Source organism: Apteryx mantelli, chromosome 5 (assembly GCF_036417845.1).
Source record: "Apteryx mantelli isolate bAptMan1 chromosome 5, bAptMan1.hap1, whole genome shotgun sequence".
In the NCBI taxonomy this organism is placed as follows: Eukaryota; Metazoa; Chordata; class Aves; order Apterygiformes; family Apterygidae; genus Apteryx; species Apteryx mantelli.
Window position 1 is genome coordinate 18,668,834 of NC_089982.1, and position 21,491 is coordinate 18,690,324.

Consider the following 21,491-nt stretch of genomic DNA (forward strand, 5'->3'; position numbering starts at 1 on the left):
GGAAAACGCCTGTTGGAGCAAAGGAGAAAACAAAAGGTGAAGACGTTGCCTCCAGGGAGCTAACACGGAGCGCTGGCTGGCCTCAGTGGGATCAGGCCGGACGTATGGGGATGGTACCATGCCCTCGAGAGAGGCCCCCTCTGCCCCAGGTTTCCAATCGCAGATGTTTTGAGGACTTGCGCGTTTGGCGGGGACACCCCTGGGCAGTGACGCTCCCCCAGCGGTGCTCTTCCCTGCACCCTTGCCCACGGGATTTCGGCAGAGCTCCCCACGGCGCAAGGCACGCGCCACCACTACCAGAGAACGGGCTTCTATAATGTGGCGACTAGTCTTTTGCACGTACGTGGCTTTCAAGAGAGCTTTTCTATGGCTTTTTAAAGAAGGGAGGAAGGGGGACCACACTTTAAATCCTCACGTTCAAAAAAAAAAAAAGAAAAAAAAAGACTAAACAAATAGCTCTTCCCCCAAGCTGCAAACCACGAGGTCGGCCAGGTCGTGCTGATTCCCTGCCTGCAACAGTAGTAGGTGTGCAAGAAAAGAGTCACAGCAAGCTGACAGCTCAGCTAGGACCACAGGCCAACCGCTTGGCCAGCGAGGGAAATCAAAAGCAACACGGACAGCTATAACACACATCTTCCCCATACGATGTCTCTAGGTTAGCGAACCCACACTAAGGAGATCACTGGTATACGTGTGTTCACGTTGCTTTAAAACACTATTCAGCTGCTCAAGCTCATGCTGCAAAGCATTTAACTTTGCACGTAGCTTATATTTATGGGGCAAAACTGCTTTACGCAGAATGCAACTCGATCCAGTCGTGCCTGCATTAAGGTAATGAACAAACGTGACCCAGTCACATCTGCCAGGAGGCTGAACGTTTCCCAACGATGGAGGAGACGGCAACCCACCTCTCTGCCTGGGCTTCGCACGTGGACTGCCCTGGGAGAAAGGCAACCAGCAAAGTTCCCGCACACTTCTCCCTTCGCAAGACCGAGAAAATCAAAATCTGCCTGGAAATCACAGGCTGGGTTACAAAAAGCAGCAAATCACACTGGCTTTTCAAAGAAAACAGCAAGATCTTTTCCCTCCTCCATGTGAGGTGAACTGTATAAAATGACCAAACTCCTGAAATCTAAAGTTATGCATTTACATATGTATATATTGGAATAAATATCCATATAAAAGTGACCTGTACCAATTCTCTGGGACTGCTATTAGTGACAGCAGCGGATGCTAAGCTTACCTGAAATAAAGCCACCTTTCACTGGTGCCTAGCTATAGACACAGGGAGCCTATCTTGAGGCACCTAATTTGAAAATGTGGTTGCATGAGATAAGTGCTCAGTCACACTTTCATCTTCCATTCCTGTTTTCTGAGGGAGCCTGAGTCACCTTCCAAAGAGAAACCATGAAGAGCATCTCTCAAGAAAAAGCGCCTTTAGGAATTTAGCCCTTCGTGGTTTTCCTTTAATTTGTAATTGACCAAAAGTCAAATTCAGAGACGTAGGACAGAATGACCCCGAAAACAAAATGCTTTCTAATTACGATAGTTATTGGCAAAGAAGAGGAGAAGGAAGGCCCTAGGAGCAATATTACATTGGCCAGAGCTTGCATTCAGCATAAACGTTACTGATGTACGTATTTGAAACCAAAGGCCCAAGACCTCCCATTGAACTTTCCCCTGCTCCTCTCGTGTTTCCCCATCTGCTTCTCACAGGATCTGTTTTTGCAGCTACTAAGAGCTAACACGCAAGGGATGCTGCACTGTCGCTATCTGTAGAGACCAGGTAATGCCTGGAAAACCAAAGGCGGCGCAGGAGACCTCAGGGCCTAACCAGCATATCTGGTAAGGGCTGCCCGCTCAGCCGTGGGGAAGGAGCCACGCAGCGATCGCTGGCAGGAAACGCAATGCAACGCTGGGCAACGCAGTAAAAGGCTCATAGTTCTGGATTGAAAAGTCCAACAATTTGCTGCTCTTCTCCATCACCAGAAGCACACGTGTCCCACCAGTGCAACCACTGTACTCCACAGATAACACGCCACAACTTCAATTTCGTCCAGGCAGGGATACCAGCCTTTCTGCACCTTTTCCCCCAAACTCCACACTGACCTAACACAAACAGACCAAGCTTCCCCCGTGTTTCCTCTTTACTATTTTCTCTGCGCAGTGCTGGAAAGCCACCCTCCTCTTCAAGGAAGGGATGCCACGACGTGACAGTGACCTTTACTGAATGCAGGAAAAAAATAAAGCAACTTCCTGCGATGTCCCAGCCCCAGGTCACCTCAAAACCAGCGACTCCTCCGGCCCAGCCGTGAACGTGCTGCTCTGCCGCGACAGCCGCAACTCCTTCACGCGGGGTGGGGGATCTTCAGCACGTGCTCAAACAGGTGCTTCGGTACCTCGGAAAGCCCTGCAGAAAGCAAAAAATCAAAGTAAAACGATGGTTCACTGAACTGGTCCGGTTGCCTTTGCTGCCGGTGCTGTAACACCTCATCTCTACAGGTCTTCTGGTAGATGCCGCTATAATTTGGACATGGGCTTATGAAAAATCGGGGTCCCTCGGCGGGAGACAGAGATACATACGTACATAGGGAAAGGACATTAGAGATTTCCGTAGACCTATCTTGCTGATCTGCCAGTCTTCTAGGCTCCCGGGGGGCACCCGAGGGGGCAAAATAGGCTATCCAGCAAATTTGTTTCCCCTGACCTCACATAGCTGTTTATCACTGAGGAAAGAAAACATGATTAAAACAATATGAAGAGTTGCAGGCTCAGTACAAACAATTTAATTACGGCTTTGAACTTGCTTTTGCACAGAAATTTTAAGCCAGAGTTGATTTTGGCCCAGCATGCTACACAAAGCACGTAGTTATAACACAAATCCTCTTACTCCGCAGCCTGGCGTAAAGCGTGAAAAAGTACATTTGTCCCATGCGCCTTTCTGGACGTTTCACAAACAGGTTCGAGGGGCCCAAACGCATCACACACCTCCACCCGGCAGGAGTCGGATGTGCTGGGGCGGCTCTCGGGAGACGAGGAGACGCGGGCCACGGCCGGCACCCTGCACGCCTCCCGGCCGTCCCGACACCCTTCGCCGCGCCACCGCACGCCGGGGCCCAGAGCGACCGAGCCCTCCCTCTGGCGGGGGGCACGGCTCCCGCTCCGGAAACTGCTGCTCTCATTAGTACGTGCAATTACGCATCGCACACACAAATATTGCAATCGCCGCGCCGGCTGACAGGGTGCCCCCCAAGTCTTTCCTGAAGTCACACCGTGTGAAGATTAGGCCTCTGAACTTTATTGCTATTAATCCTCTGCTGAGAAAGTCAGATGCAAACAGATTATCCTGTTCCCTGCAGGTAATTGGACACTGTATCTCCGAAGGAGGAAAAGCTGCTCCTAACGCTTACAGCAGAAAACGCATGTAAACCAGAGGGGGGGGAGTTGCAGGATGCCCGACTCCGGGTGTTTAATCAGTCAAAACGGCCATTTTTCCCCCTTTTCACTACTTACAGATGCAAAGGCCGACGGAGAAGAAAAAAGGTGAGCCTGGATGGACCTAGAAAAACCTCCAAAACAGCTTCTGCACCAGGTGTCTTTCAAGGCATTTCAAGACCCAATAAAGTTGCATGTCCTTTTGAGCAGATGCCTGGCTTGAAAAACTCATGCACCTTCAGGAGTGAAACCTTACGTTCGAGATGTAAAAGTTGGATAGGGGGGATTTCTTTTCCTTTTCCCTCTGGCTTTCTGAAGGCCCACGCCGCTCCTGCCGAGCGCGCTGTGCCCTCGGACGGCACCACCGTGAGACAGCAGCAGCAAGCGGGTCTGGCGTCCCGCGCGACGACGGCTCTGCTCGCGCGCCGCGCGAAGGTCGCTCGTCCCCCAACACAAACACGCGGGCTATGCTCTCCTGCCTTGTTTTGCCCCAGAAACGCTCTGAAGTCACCAGAGCTGCTCCCGGGGAGAAACGAGCTCCGCGGCGCTCGCGTTCGGCTGCTGAGATACGGGGAAGGCGCTGCACAGCAAGCTGCGCTTGAGGGAGGCGCGTGCAAGACAGAGCGGTCGATCTGGAGGCCAGAAGATCCTGCGGCCTGTCAAACCGCGGCTGGGCTGCCGCAGGGCACCGGGTCCGTCGGGAGGCTGGTAGGTCAAGCTGGCTTAGCCCTGCCGAGCCGAGCCGGGGGGCTGCTGCAAATTCGGCTTATGTTCTCGGAGGGAGGGAGGGCGGCGCTGCTGTTTCGGCAGGGATCCCCCTGGTTTCATCAAGCCTGTTGATTAGGGCAGTAAAGTTTAAAAAAATTTAAAAAATGAAGAAAGAAAAAGGGGGACAGAAAGGAAGAAGGGACTAGGGTAGCCAGCCGCATCTATGACAGGAAGCATTGCAAAAATGCACGCGTCTCCTGCGCTCGTACTTGCAGGGCAGACACGCATGAGTTGTCTCTTGCTTACCCGCAGCCAGGAGAGACAAGACTCCCGACTTGGTGTAAAAACCCCTGCTGGCATGTGTGGCCTTTTTTTCCCCTTTTTCTTTTAAAGACCCGGTTTGCCGGGCCTGCAGTCACTTTCCTGTGCACGGGGAAGAGCGGGGTCGGTGGCAGTGGTGGAGCCCCGGCCGGGGGGTCACCTCATCCAGCTGACGCCGGTGACGCTGCATCCTCCTTCGGCGAACTATGAGGGGTGCAAAACATGGGGGCGTCTCTTCCGGCGGGGCACGAGCGGCTGAGCGGCCCTGAGCTCGGGGGGCAGCAGTGTTTTGCACCAGCTGAGAGGGCGCGCGCGCTCCTGCTCCGCACCGGCAAAAGAATTTGCCACACAAGAGGGGGGAAAAAAAGCAACACCCAGCGTTAATAAACGTGCAGACTTAAAACAGTTGGAAATACTGATTAAAGCCTGTTGGAAACCAGACAAGTGCTGTGAAAGCACAAACACACACACGAAACTATGGCAAAACCGAGATGGACCTTGGCTCTTCTTGGTGTAAATGACTCCCCAGGAGGAGACCACGACACTTCTTCCCAGCTCATTTGCACAGGCTGAGACCGCATGAAGTGCTGCTGAAGTCAACTACACTCAGAAAAAGCCATCGTCTGGGGGAAGCAAAGACGAAGATCTTTGCCTAGAGAAACCGCGGTTCGCCGTGGTGCGGGGCTGCGCGGGCTGGCACATCTCTGAGGGCCTGGGAGGCCAGACTCCAGGCAGGGCTGAAACCCTGCCTCACGGATTCACGGCAATGAAACCGCATCTGCAGCAGGGGCAAGCGGCAAGGGAACCCCCTGCACCGCCGGACTGTTTCACAGAAATTCAGACAAAAAGAAAACTCGGAGAGCAACCCGTGATGTGGAAAATACATTGGTTTGCGACCATTTGCATTTCCTTAAAAAGAAAAAAAGGAAGAAAAAAAAAGAACCGTGATCTGAAATGCATATGGCAGATTTCGTGTCTTGGTAAAGCCCTTTCTCCACAGGTCTGTTTTCCCAGGGTAGGGGACAGCTGGGAATTCGCTCTGTCCGAGGCCCAGCCGAGGAGCACAGCTGCCTGCAGACGCGCTCCCCCCGCTGCGGGGCACGTCCGCGGGCCGGAGCGGGGCCGGCCGGGGAGGCGGCGGGCGCCTCAACGCCCCGTGCGAGCCCCCCGGCTAGAGCAGCCTCGAAGCCGCTCTCGTCTGCACCGCGGGAGGCGGGAGGGGGACCGGCAGCCGGATTTCGCTCTCGGGCTCAAGCTGCTGCGGGCACGAAACAATTTCTCCCGCGGAGATCAGCAAAGCACGAGTTTCGGAGCGTTATAATTAGCCCCGCTCACCAAGAAGCAACGCGAGTCACGCACCCGCGCGCCGGCGTCACGCTAAGCTTTCGCAGACATGTGAAAGTGACTGTTTGTGTTGCCGGACGTCCAGTTGGCTCCGCTTTGAGTCATCTCTGGAGCCACGGCTCCAGCACGTGGGCTGCGATGTCTGCGAACGCGGGACTTCCTTTTGAGGAAACCAGGGGAGATGTGCCTGTTGCTTTCTCGTCTCTAATTGCCAGCGCGCTGTTCATTGGCATTACTTGCTTCCCAGGCGGCCCGGCCGAGCCGCGGGGAGAAGCCCAAGGAAGAAGCTACAACTTCTGTTTCGCGGAGAGCGGCCGCGCCACGCTCCCCCGCGGCCCGCGGCCACGGGACAGGGCACCGCGGCCGTGGGGAATGCCTTGGCGCGGGCTGCCCGGGGCCCCGGCGTCCCGCGCCCGGGGGGTCCCCAAGTGCCCTGGAGGTCCTCCACCCCTGGGGGTCCCTATGCGCCCCGGTGCACCCTGCACCCCTGGGTGCCACCATGTGCCCCTGGGGGTCCCCATGTGCCCTGGAGTCCTGCACCCCTGGGGGTCCCTACGTGCCCCTGTGCCCCCTGCACCCCTAGGTGTCCCCATGTGCCCCTGCGGGTGCCCCTGCACCCCGCGTGTCCTGATGCGCCCCGGGGCACCCTGCATACCTGCATACCCGCGGGCGCCTGCGCGCAACTCCGCCGAGGGCGCAAAAACGGTGCGGGGGGGGGGCAACGAGAGGCGAAAGCAGAAAAAGGGGGGAGAAAGGGGGGGGGGTTGGAGGGGGGAAAGGGGAGGGAGGCGGGAGGCCGGAGAAAGCCGGCAGCGAGGGGGCCGTGGAGGGGAGCGGAGCGTCCCGCGCACCCGCGCAGGGGGGCGCTGCGCGGGCGGGGGGGGGGGCGCGCGGCGCGGCGCGGGGGGGGGGGGCGCGGGAGGGGCGCGCGCGGGCGGCGCGGGCGGGGCGGGGCGGGGCGGGCGGGCGGCGACGTCAGGGCGCCGCGTGCATACTGATGCGGGGGCCCGGCCGCTTTCGTCAAGGAGCAGAAGGAAGCAAGATGGCGGCCCTGTAGGGTTGGGGAGCGCGGCGCCCGGCTGTGCGTGCTGGATGTCGGCTCGGCCGAGGGACGCGGCAGAGGTCAGAGCGCGCCCCCCCGCGCCCCCCCTCCCCCCCCACCCCCGCGCAGCCCCCTGCGCCGCCCCCGCGCCCTCTCCGCGGCTCCCCGGCGGGGGCCGCGCCGCGGCGCCCCAACATGGCTGACTGACAGAGGGCGGCACGGGGGGCGCCCCCCCCCCCCCAACCGCCAACCGCCCCGCTCGGCGCCGCCGCCGCCGCCGGCTTTGTGCCGCTCCTCGGGGCCGGCGGACACAAAGGCGGGCGCTGCCGGCGGCGGAGGGGCGAGGCGGCCGCGCCGGGGGAAGCGGAGCCCCGCGCCGGGGGGCGAGGGAGAGGCGCGCACCCGCCCGTGTGCGGTTTGGGGAGGGGGTTGCGAGGCCCCCCCCCCCCGGCTTTACACGCGCGTCTCGCCCAGACCCTGCCGCTGGCACAGCGCGGCTGCGAGGACGGGGGAGACTTCGCGCGTCCCCCCCGCACAGCGCCGCGGGGCGCGGGGGGCCGGCGGCAGCCGCTTTCCGCCGCTTTGCGCGGGGGCTCCCGCGGCCGCTCGGCGGAGCCTGCCGCGGCGCCGCCGTGCGCCTTCCCCGCGCGCGAGGCGGAGGCAGGAGCGGTGCGGCGTCTCGCGTGCTTCCACCGAAATGTGGCAACCGAAGGGCTCGTCACAAGGTTGGCTTTCCATGATGAGCGGCATGCAAATGTGCAGGCTCTGAGCAGCGATCGGCGCCGGAGGACAGCGGCTCCGAGCAGCAGTTCGGCTCTGCTCTGTTTGGCTTTTTTTTGTTCTTTTTTTTTTCTTTCTTAAATGTGAAATTTAGGAGTTTCAGGCATGAGGAGACATTGTCCCTAGTGAAAGCAGGTCAGTGGGTGTTGTTTGTCGGCTAATGAGGCCATTCTATTTGCATGTTAATGGCAGGTTGACTTACTGCAGCAGGGGGTGAATGTAGTAACATGTATATTCGCTTGTGTATCTGCATGTGTATTGCACTGTGACACTTTCTCTGGAGGTTGTGAAGTGCAAAACAAGGCGTGTTGGTGGACAGTATTCAACAGAGAGATGTTAATGGGCAAGAGTCATGTATAAACTCGAGTTAGAGGCTGATCTGGCTGATTAAAAGGCGGAGAAAACAACACCACGGTACCTGCACTGTCCTTTTAAGAGATGCCCTCAGCGGGGCGGGCTGCCCGTGGATTATAAATCATTCTTTCTCTTATCTTTGTGGAGTTAGACAAATTCCCTTAACTGGTGTGTGATGAACGTATTAGCTCCTTTATCAGTAGTCTCAGAAGATGAGCGCATTTCTTTGAGTCCTTAGGTCTGCTTACCCTTCAACCATCATTACATTTCCCAAAAGTGCTTCCATTCTTGGATTTTTTTTTTCCTCTTTTGCCCATCCAAACAAAGGTAAGACTATGCTCTTTATATATAGTTTGCCATTTGTATATTGCTTTGCTAAAGATCCATGACTAATGATGGCCACCTAACAGTTTTTAGTAGACCGTCATGCATAAACACTGCTTCTTTCAGCTCTTTCTCTCTCAAACACATGGCACTGGTTGCTACTGTCCTTCAAAGCTTCCTTCAACCCCTCAGTTCCCACTTACTAAATATCTGATATTCAAAAGATTCAAGTATAAGGGTGAAACGTTGATGCTGTTTTGCTACATCTGTGTTGAGACAGTTTTGTGTATTTCTTACCCTACTCCCAAATTACATTCTTTCCATTATATTTAAGTCCATTGTGTCCTGAAAATATTGGTAAATCGAGCAAGGCAAAAACTTCTGGTGTTACCAGATCTGCTGTTGTTAACACTTTGAAAGAATGTACACATCTTGGATTTTTTCCTGCAGAAAAACAACCATTTGGAACCAATGTAAATAAATCACTGTTGGGCAATACTTTGTCTCTCTTTCTCAGTGTCACAGAAAGCAAAGTGTGGACCCTGCCAGTGAAGTCATAAAACTTTTAAATCCAGCAGCTAGGGTGTAGGGGAGAGAAGAAAAGGAGGGCAGAGGCTCAAAAATAACAGTGCATGGTGGTTAGGTGGTGGGATTAGACTGTTATTCGCATGCAATGAAGAACACAAAAATTATCTTTCAGTGGAAATGGCTGTTTTGTTTTGGTAAGTGGTGGCATCAAGAAACTTTGTGAATGATTCCAAGGACCTCAGAAACTAGTTCCGTATCGACTGCTTCAGAACTAATTATTAACAAATATTCACAAGAAGGAAAGGTTGAAAAGGAGACACTTAAGCTCACAAATTTGCCAAACTATCACTGTTCATAGTAAGGCTTTTAGCTAGGACTTTGGCATTGTGTTGGCCCCTGGCCCTTAGCCAGGGAAACTGGTATTGTTTTGATATAGTGCGCATGGTCTTAGACTTTAGCATGTCAACATTGTTTAAAGAACAAGAAACGTGTGCCTGCTGAGGAGTTATTATGACGGACAGATTTCCAAGGTCTCTTGCTGGCACCAATGCCACATTGGGTAACAGGAATAGGAGGTTGTAAATGTTTTGGTTTCTGCATGCAGAATCAGGAGACTTGATAATCACTGCTGGAACTGGGATTTCAGCTGCCAGAGGTGGAAGGGACAATCCATCCTCTTTTACTCCAAGCATTTCAGATGCTTCTGGGACTCTGTCTCCCATATAGTTCCTTTAAATAATAGTCAGAGCCAAATGGCCCTAAAAAAGCTATAACCATGTTTTAGAAGAAGTCTACAGCTCAGGTGTGGCAAAACATGAAGTTTGGGTTGAACTGATGTTACCGGCACTGTTGGGGATTACAAGGAATGCTTCACTTTATTTTTTTTATCCGAATTGTTTGCATATAAATGGCAGCACAGTGGCTTTCTCACGGTGTACCTAAGCAGTCACTGTAAATCAGTTGCTCTGTTTTGCCCTGAGTGGTCCTTTTTTTTTTTTTTTCTACAGGAGCCAAATAAGGTCTTTTTAAATTGCCTGTTTTTCAAGGTGGAACTTCGGATGAGCTGTCAAATTTGGCTTATCACAGTAACCCTTTCACCTCTCTCATTTGACTGCCACACAGTAGTTTGAAGCATGGTAGCAGCATCTGTAAGCCAGCTTCACAACTGGAGCCTGAAAGTGGTAGAACAAAGTTGCCAAGTTTCAAGTAGAGTTGGTGGTTATCTTGGAAACTGTGCTGGAGAACACAACCACAAATGATTTTGCCAAATAATATACAGTATTTATTTAGTCCAGCTCTCTGATTGCTATTAAGGCAGTCAGCCAGCAGCAGTAAGTGTTGTGACATCATTTTGAAAGGCAATGTGCTGGTTCTGAAATGGAGTGGGATGTACTATGATTCATTAAAAAAAAAAAAAAAAAAAGCTGTACTCTGAACAGAGATAAAGCATATGACTGCATCATGGCTAGAAGCCAAAAAGGGAATTATGTGAATCAATCATACTTCTAGCATTATTCCAATCCCATACTCCATATAGCAGGGAACATCTTCCTACTCATTTAATGATATTCTGCAGGAAAAAAAATATCCTTTTAAACACTGAACAAGTAACTAGTAACAAGTTGACATAGTTTAAACTGCAATGTTTTCAGATCATCACTGGTTGCATGTTCAATTTGCATAGCTTGTCCCAATATCCTAGGTAATAAAATGTTAGAATGGAAAGTACCATGAGTAATCATCTTCTCAGTCACCCATTTAAAAGAAGTCACTTCTGCCTTCCTTTGGGGTAGAAAATGTTTTTGTTTTTTGTTGTTGTTCTAAAAAAAAAAGATTTCCCAAGGAATTACTCAGAGTATAGAGAGAAAGAGAGAGGGAGGGAGGGAGAGTGAGTTAAGGAATAAAATTGTAAACTTCCAACATCAACTGGACTAATCCCAAGGACAGCTGATGACTGAGTGACCCAGAAAGGTTGTTTGGATTAAAATACTGGGAATGTGTCTCGCATTACGTAGGAGGGGGGTAACAGAAGAAAGGTAGAGAAAACTGAGGCTTCAGAGTTAGGAACAACTAAATCATTTCAAAAACTGTGCAAGATATGTGGATGAAATTAAGGAAAAAAAAATGCCCTGCCTTATAAGGGGATCATAAAGAGAGCCCTGCTAGTTGTTCATAATACAGGATTTTAAGTCTGGGAACAATTTAAAGCAGCTTGCTATGCTTAAAAAAAACCACTTTAACAATTAAAAACCTTGAAGATTTGGGTGTTGTTACACTTGCTCTTTACCTTTTCAAAGGAGGTTTGTTTATCTCTGTCAAACACCTTCCAGAAGGCTGAATCATCTTAGCAACCTGAACAAAATTCAGGTTCTCCTTTAAAAATAAAGCTTTCCATGGAGGTGTGGACTGCAAGTTGGAGACTTGTAGCAAAGTATGGAAAGCTACTATTTCAAGGTGCCTACACACAGAGAGAACCCCAGTAGGATTATTCTTACAAATAAAGGTTTGCAGGACTGAGGCTTCAGTTTGACCTAATTCTTAGTGTGTTGTTTTTCTCTTGTAAAAATAAATGCAGCATTTCTATTATGGTGTGCAGAGGAACAGGCTTGTCGTATACTCAAGTTCAGTCAGAAAGGAAAATTCAGCACCTTAATCCTAGCCAAATGCGGCATTTCTTTTAAGACAGTTTCTCAATGTACCTTGTATATAAAAGGTATGTTTCTGCGGAGATATGTCTGAATGGTGAAACAATGAGTAAAACTTCTGCGAGGAGGTGCAAGTTAGTGCTTCCACCGGCTTATACACTACTGTCCTGCTCCCCCATTTACTGGAAAAACTTTCCAAGCTTAACTATTGAGATCATGCTGCAAAAGAGCCTCTCCAGTCTTGGATGAGAGCACCGTTTTTAGTTGTGAGAAGAATGCGTATATGAGAAAAGAGAAACTGATTTTATAAAAAGTGTGTTGCGTTTGGAAAAAGTGTTTGTGCTCCTCTTGCATATGGTAGCAAAGAAATGAGCAGACAAGTGGTTAGATAGCTACAATAACCAATAATAACTAGATAACCAAGAAGTACCCCTTGGAAGTGTTTTCCCCAGGTACAGCTCAGTAGCCTTGGAATTCTCTAATTAATATCACATAACTTAAACAACATGAAATACCTTTACATGTTCAACAGTATTACTGCTAACCTCAAACTTATTCCACGCGGGTTTGCAGAATGTGAATATTGCCTTCAACAGGTGTATGCATGGGTGAGGAGGAATTTGCAGGTTTAAACTGAATTTTTCACAGACATAGAAAGAGGATGATGACTTCTGCATTCTTTACTCCACATGAGCTGCACTACCCTTAAATTTACATTTCAATGACTAAAATTTAAACAACTTTTTTGCTTAATCTTCTTTCTAATAATGCATAAACAGTCTGAGCTTTGTCTTCCAAATGTCCTGGCATGAGCTGCTTTAAGTCAAATCATGTTGGAAAAGGATTTGGCTCCATTGCAATAATACCACAGCTTACCAAGTGGGTAGATGTTTAGGTCTGGACGATGACTCCCCATGCGGTCGCATGCACGTGGCTAAGTGTTTACAAACAATGTCCCAGCATCCTCCGCAGCTGTCCTGACACAGCCCGTGAGGACCGAGTTCTAGGAATGTCCCTGGTCCTCACTGGGAAAAAGAAATTGAGAATGTCAGAATCAGCAGAGTTTAGAAAAACATATTGTAGTTTGGTTTTTGGCTGCGCTTTCTGCATCTGTATTACATTCTAGATCACTGGTTCCTTTGTCAAATGCTTCTGTTTTTCCCCTGCTCGAACGCAATCTGGATGGTGTCGACACGTTTGCTTGGAATAGGCTGACGCTAAATCTGAGACAGGGTTAAGGGAATTGTTGCAAAGGTTTCAAGTGATTTTTTTTTCCCCACCCCCACCCCACCCCTTTTGAAAATTCATAAGGAATTCAATCCCCAAAAGCTTTCATGACAAAACAGCTCTTTGCAATACAAGAATCCCACCGTAAACTGTTACGTATTTTTTTGCTTAATTGGGAATGACTCACTGCCTGTTTGAATACTAGAACAATTCCCTCTTTAAAGAACAGAGAAGAAATCATGAATCCTGCTAACTTTATAAGTAAAATCAAATAGCTGAAAGTCTTTATTACTTAATGAGACATGTTGACACAGACAGGCATTGCTATTACGAAAGCTAATACCACTGCAAGGCAAGTTTTAGATGATCTCCATTAGCCATAAGAATCTCTTTGGAGATTTCTGCATGTACTTAACTGAAAAAATAATGCCACAAAATCTGCTTTAAAAAAAAAAAAGTGGTGGTAGTTATTGGATTGTTTTGCCAAGAGCGTTTCAGGAAGCACAGATGAAAATACATCTATTTGTTGTTCAGAAGCATGCCAACTGACAATGTATGTCATGCTCTCTTCTGTGGGCCCAGCCAAAGCTGCCAAACTGGTTCTGATCTGCAGAGACACTTTAAGCCTACACCATGTGCACTATGGGACCTTATTAGAGGTTCTGCTCCTCATCCAGAAACATGATTTTCCAGCCCTGCGCACATTTTTCAGACTTTCTCATACAGTTCTGCAGCAGACACTCAGGATGGTGCACAAACCATATTGCTTGCTTTGAAAAATGAATCCAGAGAGCTGTTTTTTCCATATAGACAGGAAGCAGTTGGGACACTTGTCTTTTGTGCATGCTGATTTTGTTCAGATGAGTCATGGTATTTACCATCATTACAACAGAGTATGAAGACCAATGCACATGCCATGTTACACACATTACTTTTGCTATTATTTGTGCATTCACATTGGTTGCTTCCATTTTGCATTAATGTTGATTACAATGATTGTATTTTGCTATTACACTCCTGTGGGTTCTTTGTGATCTGTCCTCTCACTTGCTAGACACCACAGTCTGTGTCACATCCAGAACCTGCCCCTCTTTCACCAAGTTCTTCACCTTCTTTCCTTTTCTTTTCTGACTCTTTTGATCCACACTCCCCATTAGTCTTGCAGCAGCTGGGTAGCAGAGGAAGGCAATTAAGAATAAAGAGCCTGGAAGAGCGAATATGTGAAAAAGGCATTTCTGCGTTTGCGCTGGCTATGTGTTCCTGCTCTTGTCATTTCCAGTGCTGTTAGGGAGATGAAAGGGTGTATGTTAAACCTGGGCCTGATGCTGGCATTAGAGTTTTACCCTGACTTTGGTGTCCTTTCATCACTTCCCATATTCCTTCCTTAGCATGGGAGACAACAACTATTCATGCTCTACTCACCGCCATTTTCGTGCTCCTGATACTATTTTTTTCATCTTTGTTTAATCTGTTTGTTCTTTCAGTGCTACTTCGCTTGCGTTTGAAGTCACATACTTTGAAGTTATACAATTTTTATATTTGCCAAAGGACACAGAACCCTTTCAGTCCTTATGTAAGCAAAAAGGAGAAAAGAATGATTGCATATTTCCTCTTGTGTGAAAGTGTCATTACTGTCCTGTTCGTGGTAAAATGAAGAAAATGAGCTGTTGCAGTAAAGCAGGAGTTGCCTCCCTTCCCCCAAAGTTACTAAAGTTCACAGAAGTGAGATATTTCCTTGAAACTTAAAGTACATATATCCTGTAATAAAAGGAATTCAATTTATCCTTGAAAGAGAACATGAAAGTTTAAAATGCATTGGAATTTGCCTTTCCCTAGGAGTTGGGGGCCTGGGAGGTACACATGTGTGTGTATTAAAGATCTGTTTGTTTGCCATTTTAAAAGAAACAAACTTCTTGTTCCCATTACACTCCTTTTCTTGCTTGCTTGTCTCTCTGGCTTTCAAATTTGCCTGACCCAAAATGTCCAGAGTATTACTAAAATGGCAACAGGAAAAATCAAAAGTGTGGAAGCTGAGCAGCTGAAAAAAGTTGGGTTTAGCACTTATTTAACTCACATGACAAGCAGACATTTTGAGGACAGAAAATCTATGCTAATGAGTCTCCATTCCACACAGTCAATTTCTGAGCATGCAGATCACATATCAAGGAGCAATGATGAAAATATTGACCAAATAGGGAAGAGCACTCTTAATATTTATAAACATGAAAAAATGCTCAAAATAGGAAAGTATAAAGCCTGTCAGTTCTGCATTGTTTCTACAGAGCTCTCCATACTTTCCATAGAGCATTTGTTCTCTTTAAGCCTGGACCTGTGCTTTTCTGCTTCCATGTAATCTGTTATGCAGCAAAGAAGATTTGTAGGTGAAAGAGAGAGAAGTAGGAAAAATAAGAATTGTGCTGATTTATTTTCTTTCTTCTATTGCTCCAAGTAATGCATGAGAAGAGAGAGAGATTGGGTGGGAAAATCCTTTTTTTAATTGTATTTTTCCACTGCATGATGTTGTGCAGTTGTCAATTTCAGTCTAGATGGCTCTGCTTTCTCCCCCCCCAGTGCTGTCAGTTAATTTGTGATCCTGCAAACTGGTGGCAGCCTTTGCCATTTTCACAAAGCCCTATTCATTTTCAGTGGGCTTCATAGAGCTGTAATAGTCTGCCTAGATCGACACACTTGCAGGAGTGAGGCACCCAGTCAAATTTCCCACACTTCACAGTAACTGCAGAGAGAGAAAAGTAGTTTGCAGAGTATTTTTTGTTCTTTCAGGAGGAGGGGAAAAAAAAGAGGAAATAGACTCAGGCAGGTATAGAGCAATAAGTATAGACTCAGATGTATAAAGGCTGACAACTAATCTTTAATTTTATTTTTTTTTATTTTCAAAATAGTTTCAAGTTAACATTTTTTTTCCTATAAAATATATAAACTCTAGCTGATGGATTGGAAAGAAGTTTTGCCTCTGGAAGGGTGAGTCTAACCACCTAGTGAATTGCTGCTTTTTATGGAAGCAACTGCTACTAGCTGATTGGAGATATGTTGTTGGACAAGCTGTAGCATGAGTCTAATTCATGATGGCAACTCTGATGCTTTTAAATATAAGGAGAGGGGATAGAGTAAAATTAATTATTGCAGGCTTACATTAGGAGGCACCTCATATCCCAGTCATGAAACAGAATCCCACTGTGCTTGGGTCTGTACAAGCATAAGCCATTTTTGTTTTATTTTGCTATTTAATTCAGCAAAGGAGACATTTTAAAAAGAAAAAAATTGGTCTGGCAGTGCACAAGGGCCAGAGTGTTAGTAGGTCTTGTTTATAATGCAAAGCGGAGGCAGACAGATCCCTTCCAAAAACTAAATATTTGCAGTAAATAAACCAAAGCTGTTATTGCTGCTTGCTGTGTGTGTGTGTTAACTGGAGTTTCCAACCAGCATTGCTGCAGAGTCTCTTCCCTAGGGTGCTAATATTAATGAGCAGGCAAAGCATGCAAAGAGTGAGAGAAAGGGTATAAAATTAATAAGCAACAACTGAGAGCCAAAGCACACACAGATCACAGAACTTGTACAAACCTTGCTCAAGCCATTCATTTCAGTACTTTTTTTAAACCTAAAAGACATACAGGAAAGCTGTGGTATAGCTGGGAACTGAACCCATATCTCCTAAGCCCCAGTGCTTTACCCATGATACCCTCCTTCCTGCTCATTCAGAGGTTTACAGATAGTTTTCTCTGCTTACTAAGATAACAGAAGTATCAATTTTAAGAAACAGAAACTAGAATCAGAAACAAGTAGCATTTCACTTTTTTCAGAAGCAAGTTTTCAGTAGCATTTTCTGTTGATTGACAACACATCCTTTTTTGCCGGACAAGTCCTCAGACTTTTAAATTGGCAGTGCTCATCCAAAATGACACAGTAAGTTGTACCTTAAATACTATTTCTCTTCTCAGGGGAGAGGACTGCTTTTGCCTATAGCTTTGACTGCAGCACTGTTGAAACCTACAGCACCAAGTGAGAAAGGGTGTAGGAAAGGAAATTATTTCACTTTTACTGGCACTGCAGATGCTTCTGTGCGCCTCCAAACAAACAAACAAAATCTCACAATGAGCTAATTATAATTAAAAATAGTACGTTGTGTCAGTTAATTGCGGTGTGTGAGACAGTTGTGTAATGTCATTTCAATAAGTAGGTACTCCAGTAACTTCCATTAACCTTTAATACCTTTGATCCTCCTATCCATTCAGGCAAGATTTCCCACAGTGTGCAAACTGTTCCCATACATCAGCTCACACCTACCATGTGACTTCCATTTTGATCTGGTTTATCAATTAAAGGTTCATCAAGGTTCATGAACCCTCACACTGGCGTCATGCATCTTTGGTAGTGGAGCTCAAAGAGAAAAAACCTTAGTTTTTTGCCAGAAATGATCCCTGCTGGAGATGGAACGTACAAACCAGGGCTGGTGACAGAACCCAAGTAGCACTCGTAGCATGTCACCTGTTAGCTCCTAGACCTGAATCACAGACAGTAGATTTATCTTTTTTTTTTTTTTTTTTTTTTCCTCCCTGTAGTGTTTAGTGTTGTATCTCTGTGGTCTTTATTTGGGAATGCCTTTGCTGCAGGTAGTCCTAGCTCAATGTGCCTGCTTTGGTACATAGTGCAGTTAATGGAGAACCCACCCCAAGGAACTTCAGTGCATTCAGAGACTCGTGATACAATCCATGACAAAACGCGTTCAGAAATAAAATCCGGCGGGTAATTTGGTTCAGGCAGTGTTCCTCTGAATGCTGACAGAGGCAGTTGGCCGAGAAGGACAGATGGATTTTTTTAATTTTTTTTTCCCCTGCCATGTTAGAGATCCAATAGTGCTGCACACCACTTTGGAGAAAAGACTGAGCGGCGGCATTTAGGCTTGCCTCCTCGCTTGCCTCGGTTGCGCCCTTTTCCAAGGGAGTTCGGAGGTGCAGCCGGAGTCGAGCCCCCACGTGGCTCGCGTGCACGTGGCCGCACTGTTTACAAACACTCTCCCAGGCTTCCCCGGGGCGCTGCGTAACAGGCAAGAGGGTGCCACATTGCCAGAGTTAGCTGCGCTTGCGGAGCTCGTGAGAGCCCATCTTTTAGATCCACGTTTGCGGCTACTGGTAACAATCGCAGCAAAACACAGGGCTGCGATGGGCTGACGTATTCTCTTAACACATTCGGTTTTGCTCATTTTACGTTTGAGCAGTATTCAGTCCAGGGGTTTAGAGCAAGGTCGTCGACGGTGAGTCAAAAATAGAAACTTTATTGCTCGGTTGAGTAGTAGCGCCGGAGAGCGCTAGCTAGACATAAGTGCAATAGTGAGGAAGGTACTTTTCTGCTTTCCAGAGACACTATTAGGGAATTGGGTAACATTTACAGTAGGGCAGGATTTGAGAAATCCTGTGGAAGCGAATGAATGTATTTTCTGTTTTCCGTTAACAAACGGGGGACCACTTCTTGTCCAGATTTAAGAGACGAGTCTCTGCAAAACACAAGTAGCTTGGAGCAGCTAGTATTTGAAGCCACAGTTGCATTATCACTGGGAGAGAACTGCTTTGGTTTTGCTTTGTTTTAGCAGGCCATTGGAATACAGTAAGAAAGAGGTTTGAACAGCTGCATGTTGCTGTATTAAATGGCCTCCCAGAGCTTAGGCACAAAAAGACAAAGCATGCTTATTTCCAGTCACTCAGCTAAAATTGTATTGACTTACTTTTTGCTGCTCTCCTCATGAGTTCAGAGTTCAAGGACTCATATATCTACTGTACCTTGAGTTCAGATAACAAGATATAACTACACAGAGAGAAACAAACAGAAAAGTCCGTGTTCTTCAAAGACGGACATTTTTCTGTGCTGGTTCCCCTGTTTTGTTTCGGGGTGTGCACTGTTTATTTTTCTCCTTTTGTTTTACTCTCCCTCCCGGCGCCCCCTCCCGCTTACCCTCTGCTGCGTGCACACCCTCTCCCGGCTGCCTCTCCTGCTTGCGCTGCCTGAGAAGTGCAAACTCAGCAGGGACTGGTAACACTTTAACTCTTTGTCCTATTCTCAGCTCTCGCAGCAAAGGTCAAAGCAAATGAGACTCGCAGCTGCACTTGAAACAGAATCACTATAGGAGGGAGGGACGGAGACCCTGGACTATTCCCCCCTCCTGCATTTTTTTTAAGCACATAAAATGCATGGCCAGGGCGAGGTGAAACTCTCCATAGGCTTTGGGTGGCCGTATCTGCTAATTTTGCATTAAGAGGAAATGAAAGACTTGACTTTTGTTTGTACTGGCCGTATCTAGCTACGTGCAATCTCTACTGATAAACAGAAATAATTTAGGGGCTACTTCCTCAAACGCCTGAAACGTGGTCTTAATTTCATAAGCGCAAAGCCAGCAAAAAACTATTACAGACACGATGTCTGTGTTATCTGTCTTTGAAGTCATTTTGGAAACTTTGGCAACACGCCATTATACAATTCTTTTTCTAATAGCCATAGTTTTGCATTGTGTTGTGGGACCACACTGGCTCCAATTTCACTGACTTAGGGCACAAATGAGTTTTATTTTTCTTCAGAACAATTCAACAATGCCATTTGCTTACAGCTGAGGGAAGGAACCTGCCTTGACACCATCAATATTAACACGTGCCCACGTGTGCCACGTACAGGGAAAAGGTTCCCATTTGCCCTTCACACAACCCGCGGCTGCGTTTCTCACGGCTGCGAGGCAAGCGCGCTGACGAGAGAGTTGGCGCTAGTTGGCTTAGCAACATTGATACTGGCGCCAAGGTTTACCTCTCAGCTAGGCGCTCTAGGTCATTTTGATGTCTCGCCACGTGCTTGCGCGCACATGGCTGCAGTGTTTACAAACATGACCCCAGAACTCTTACGGGCAGTTATGAAAGAGCCAGCAAATGCTGCATCTCGTGCGCTAGGATGATCCAGATTGCCAGTGTTGGAAGTGAATAATGAGGTGCTTGTACAAAACACAAACTTTGAGAGTACGTCAGAGATTCAGGCAGATGATTTTGCTTCTAAACTGTTTTAAAATATCATTGCCGCCACGAGAGAATTTTCCGCCGTAAACTAAAAATAGCAACTATTAACTAGCAGGAGCGGGTAAGTGATTCAGCAACTCGGGGATAGAAGTGACTATGTTTTTCGGCACCGTAACTTTGTTTCTTCATTGAACTGACTCAGAAAGTACATATAATTTTCAGTCATAAGGAACTACAAAGCTTACTTTGGCTAAAATAAAGGAACACTGTGTGATCTTGTGGTTCCAGATTGACAGTTCTTTTTTTATTCCTTTATTAACACTTGCACTCGGGCACTAATGAATACTTTGTAGTCAGGTTGTGACCATCCATCTAGGAAAAAGATGGCTTAGTAGTCTCAAATGATGCACCTCCATCTACAAAATATGAATACTGTTGTAAGGCTTACTTGTTTTTTGACATAGGCCTTATTAAAAAAAAAAAAAAAAAAAAGCATAGCTGAAAACATCCCTGTAGCAAACCAGGCTTTACACTTAACTATCAAATGCCCACATTCTATCTCAATATATATATATGTAAAAAGTCATGTTTTGGACACACTAGATGTCTATCAAAAAGAAAATATTTGCCCCTGCCTTATCCTTGAAGTCCTTAAAGACAAGAAGTTTGTATAGTACTCCAAATTACTCTAAAACAATTTCCTTCCTAGAAACTAGCATTTATTGTAAGATGGAAGCATATGGTCAGACAATTAGTTTCTGACAAATTCTAGTATTCTCAAAGTTTTCTCAGAAATACATGTATGTAGAGGAAGACAGGCTATGTATTACTGTGACTGGTTCCCAAAGATAAACCAAACTTTCTTGAAAAAGCTGCTAAACTAGCAAAAATAACCCATACTTTTTAATAAATTGCTTCCGTTTTTTACTTTTGGAATCAAATAGTTTAATCCCAGCTTTGTGAAAGCCTAGTAATTGACAAAGTTTTTTTTTCCTCCCAAATAGAAACATTGACCTTTCTGAAGTAGATGAGATGGTAGAAAAATTGTAGTTCTATTTTATACTAGTTACCGTGATACAACTCCATAAACACCATAACGACAAAGCCCTTAGGAAAGATGCACTGCAAGCTTCTCCATGCCTCTTTGCCAGTAAGTTTCTATCCCATTACTGAATGAAACTTCCATCGGTATACAGCTAGTCCATTTTCTTCACCTTTTCCATACATGTCCATGGCAGCTCTGCATTAGAATCGTCAAAGCTGCTGCAGGCTCTTATCACCAGTATTTTAACAAACAAAAAGGCTGTCACTTAGCTTGTACTTAGCCTGGTCTCTAACTCATTTCATGTGGTCAGATAGCTCTAACCAGAGCAGGTGAAGTGCTTCTGCAGCTTGGACCCTGATCCACCACTGTTTGTGTTTTTTTTGTTTTGTTTTCCTCTCCTAGCTAATTTTTAATGCTGCATTCAGCATGTGAGCAAATGACTTTGCATTGATTATTGGTATCTCTCCACTGCTGAATGTTCATCACACTGTATATAAATGACTGAGAAATAAGAATGGAAGTATTGAAAATAGGTCACTGCTGTGTTCCTATTTTAAGAGTTCTTTGTGGGTATTTCTCATATCTAAGGAAAGCAAATCCACTTTACTGTGAATCTGTACAAGTATGAGCAGACCTGGAGAATGGACAACTAGAGTCTACTATAAAAACTTCTCTAAATGTGTAAAGCTTTTTTACTGGGTACATCATAGTACATTTTCTGCAGTTGTTCT

At 46.9% G+C, this 21,491-nt stretch overlaps 1 protein-coding gene across 3 annotated transcripts in view; it reads left to right on the forward strand.

The window, feature by feature from the left end:
- Window positions 1–6,851: 6,851 nt before the first annotated feature.
- Window positions 6,852–21,491, forward strand: part of TET2 (tet methylcytosine dioxygenase 2) — a 78,433-nt gene continuing 63,793 nt past the window's right edge. For 2 of the 3 annotated variants that reach the window (XM_067297577.1, XM_067297579.1), the window contains exon 1: window positions 6,852–6,930. In XM_067297577.1, coding sequence (XP_067153678.1) covers window positions 6,901–6,930 — 30 coding nt within the window. In that variant the 5' untranslated portion in view covers window positions 6,852–6,900. Of the gene's footprint in view, window positions 6,931–8,207; window positions 8,312–21,491 lie in introns of those variants that run through there. The other variant, XM_067297578.1, reaches the window with a different exon arrangement.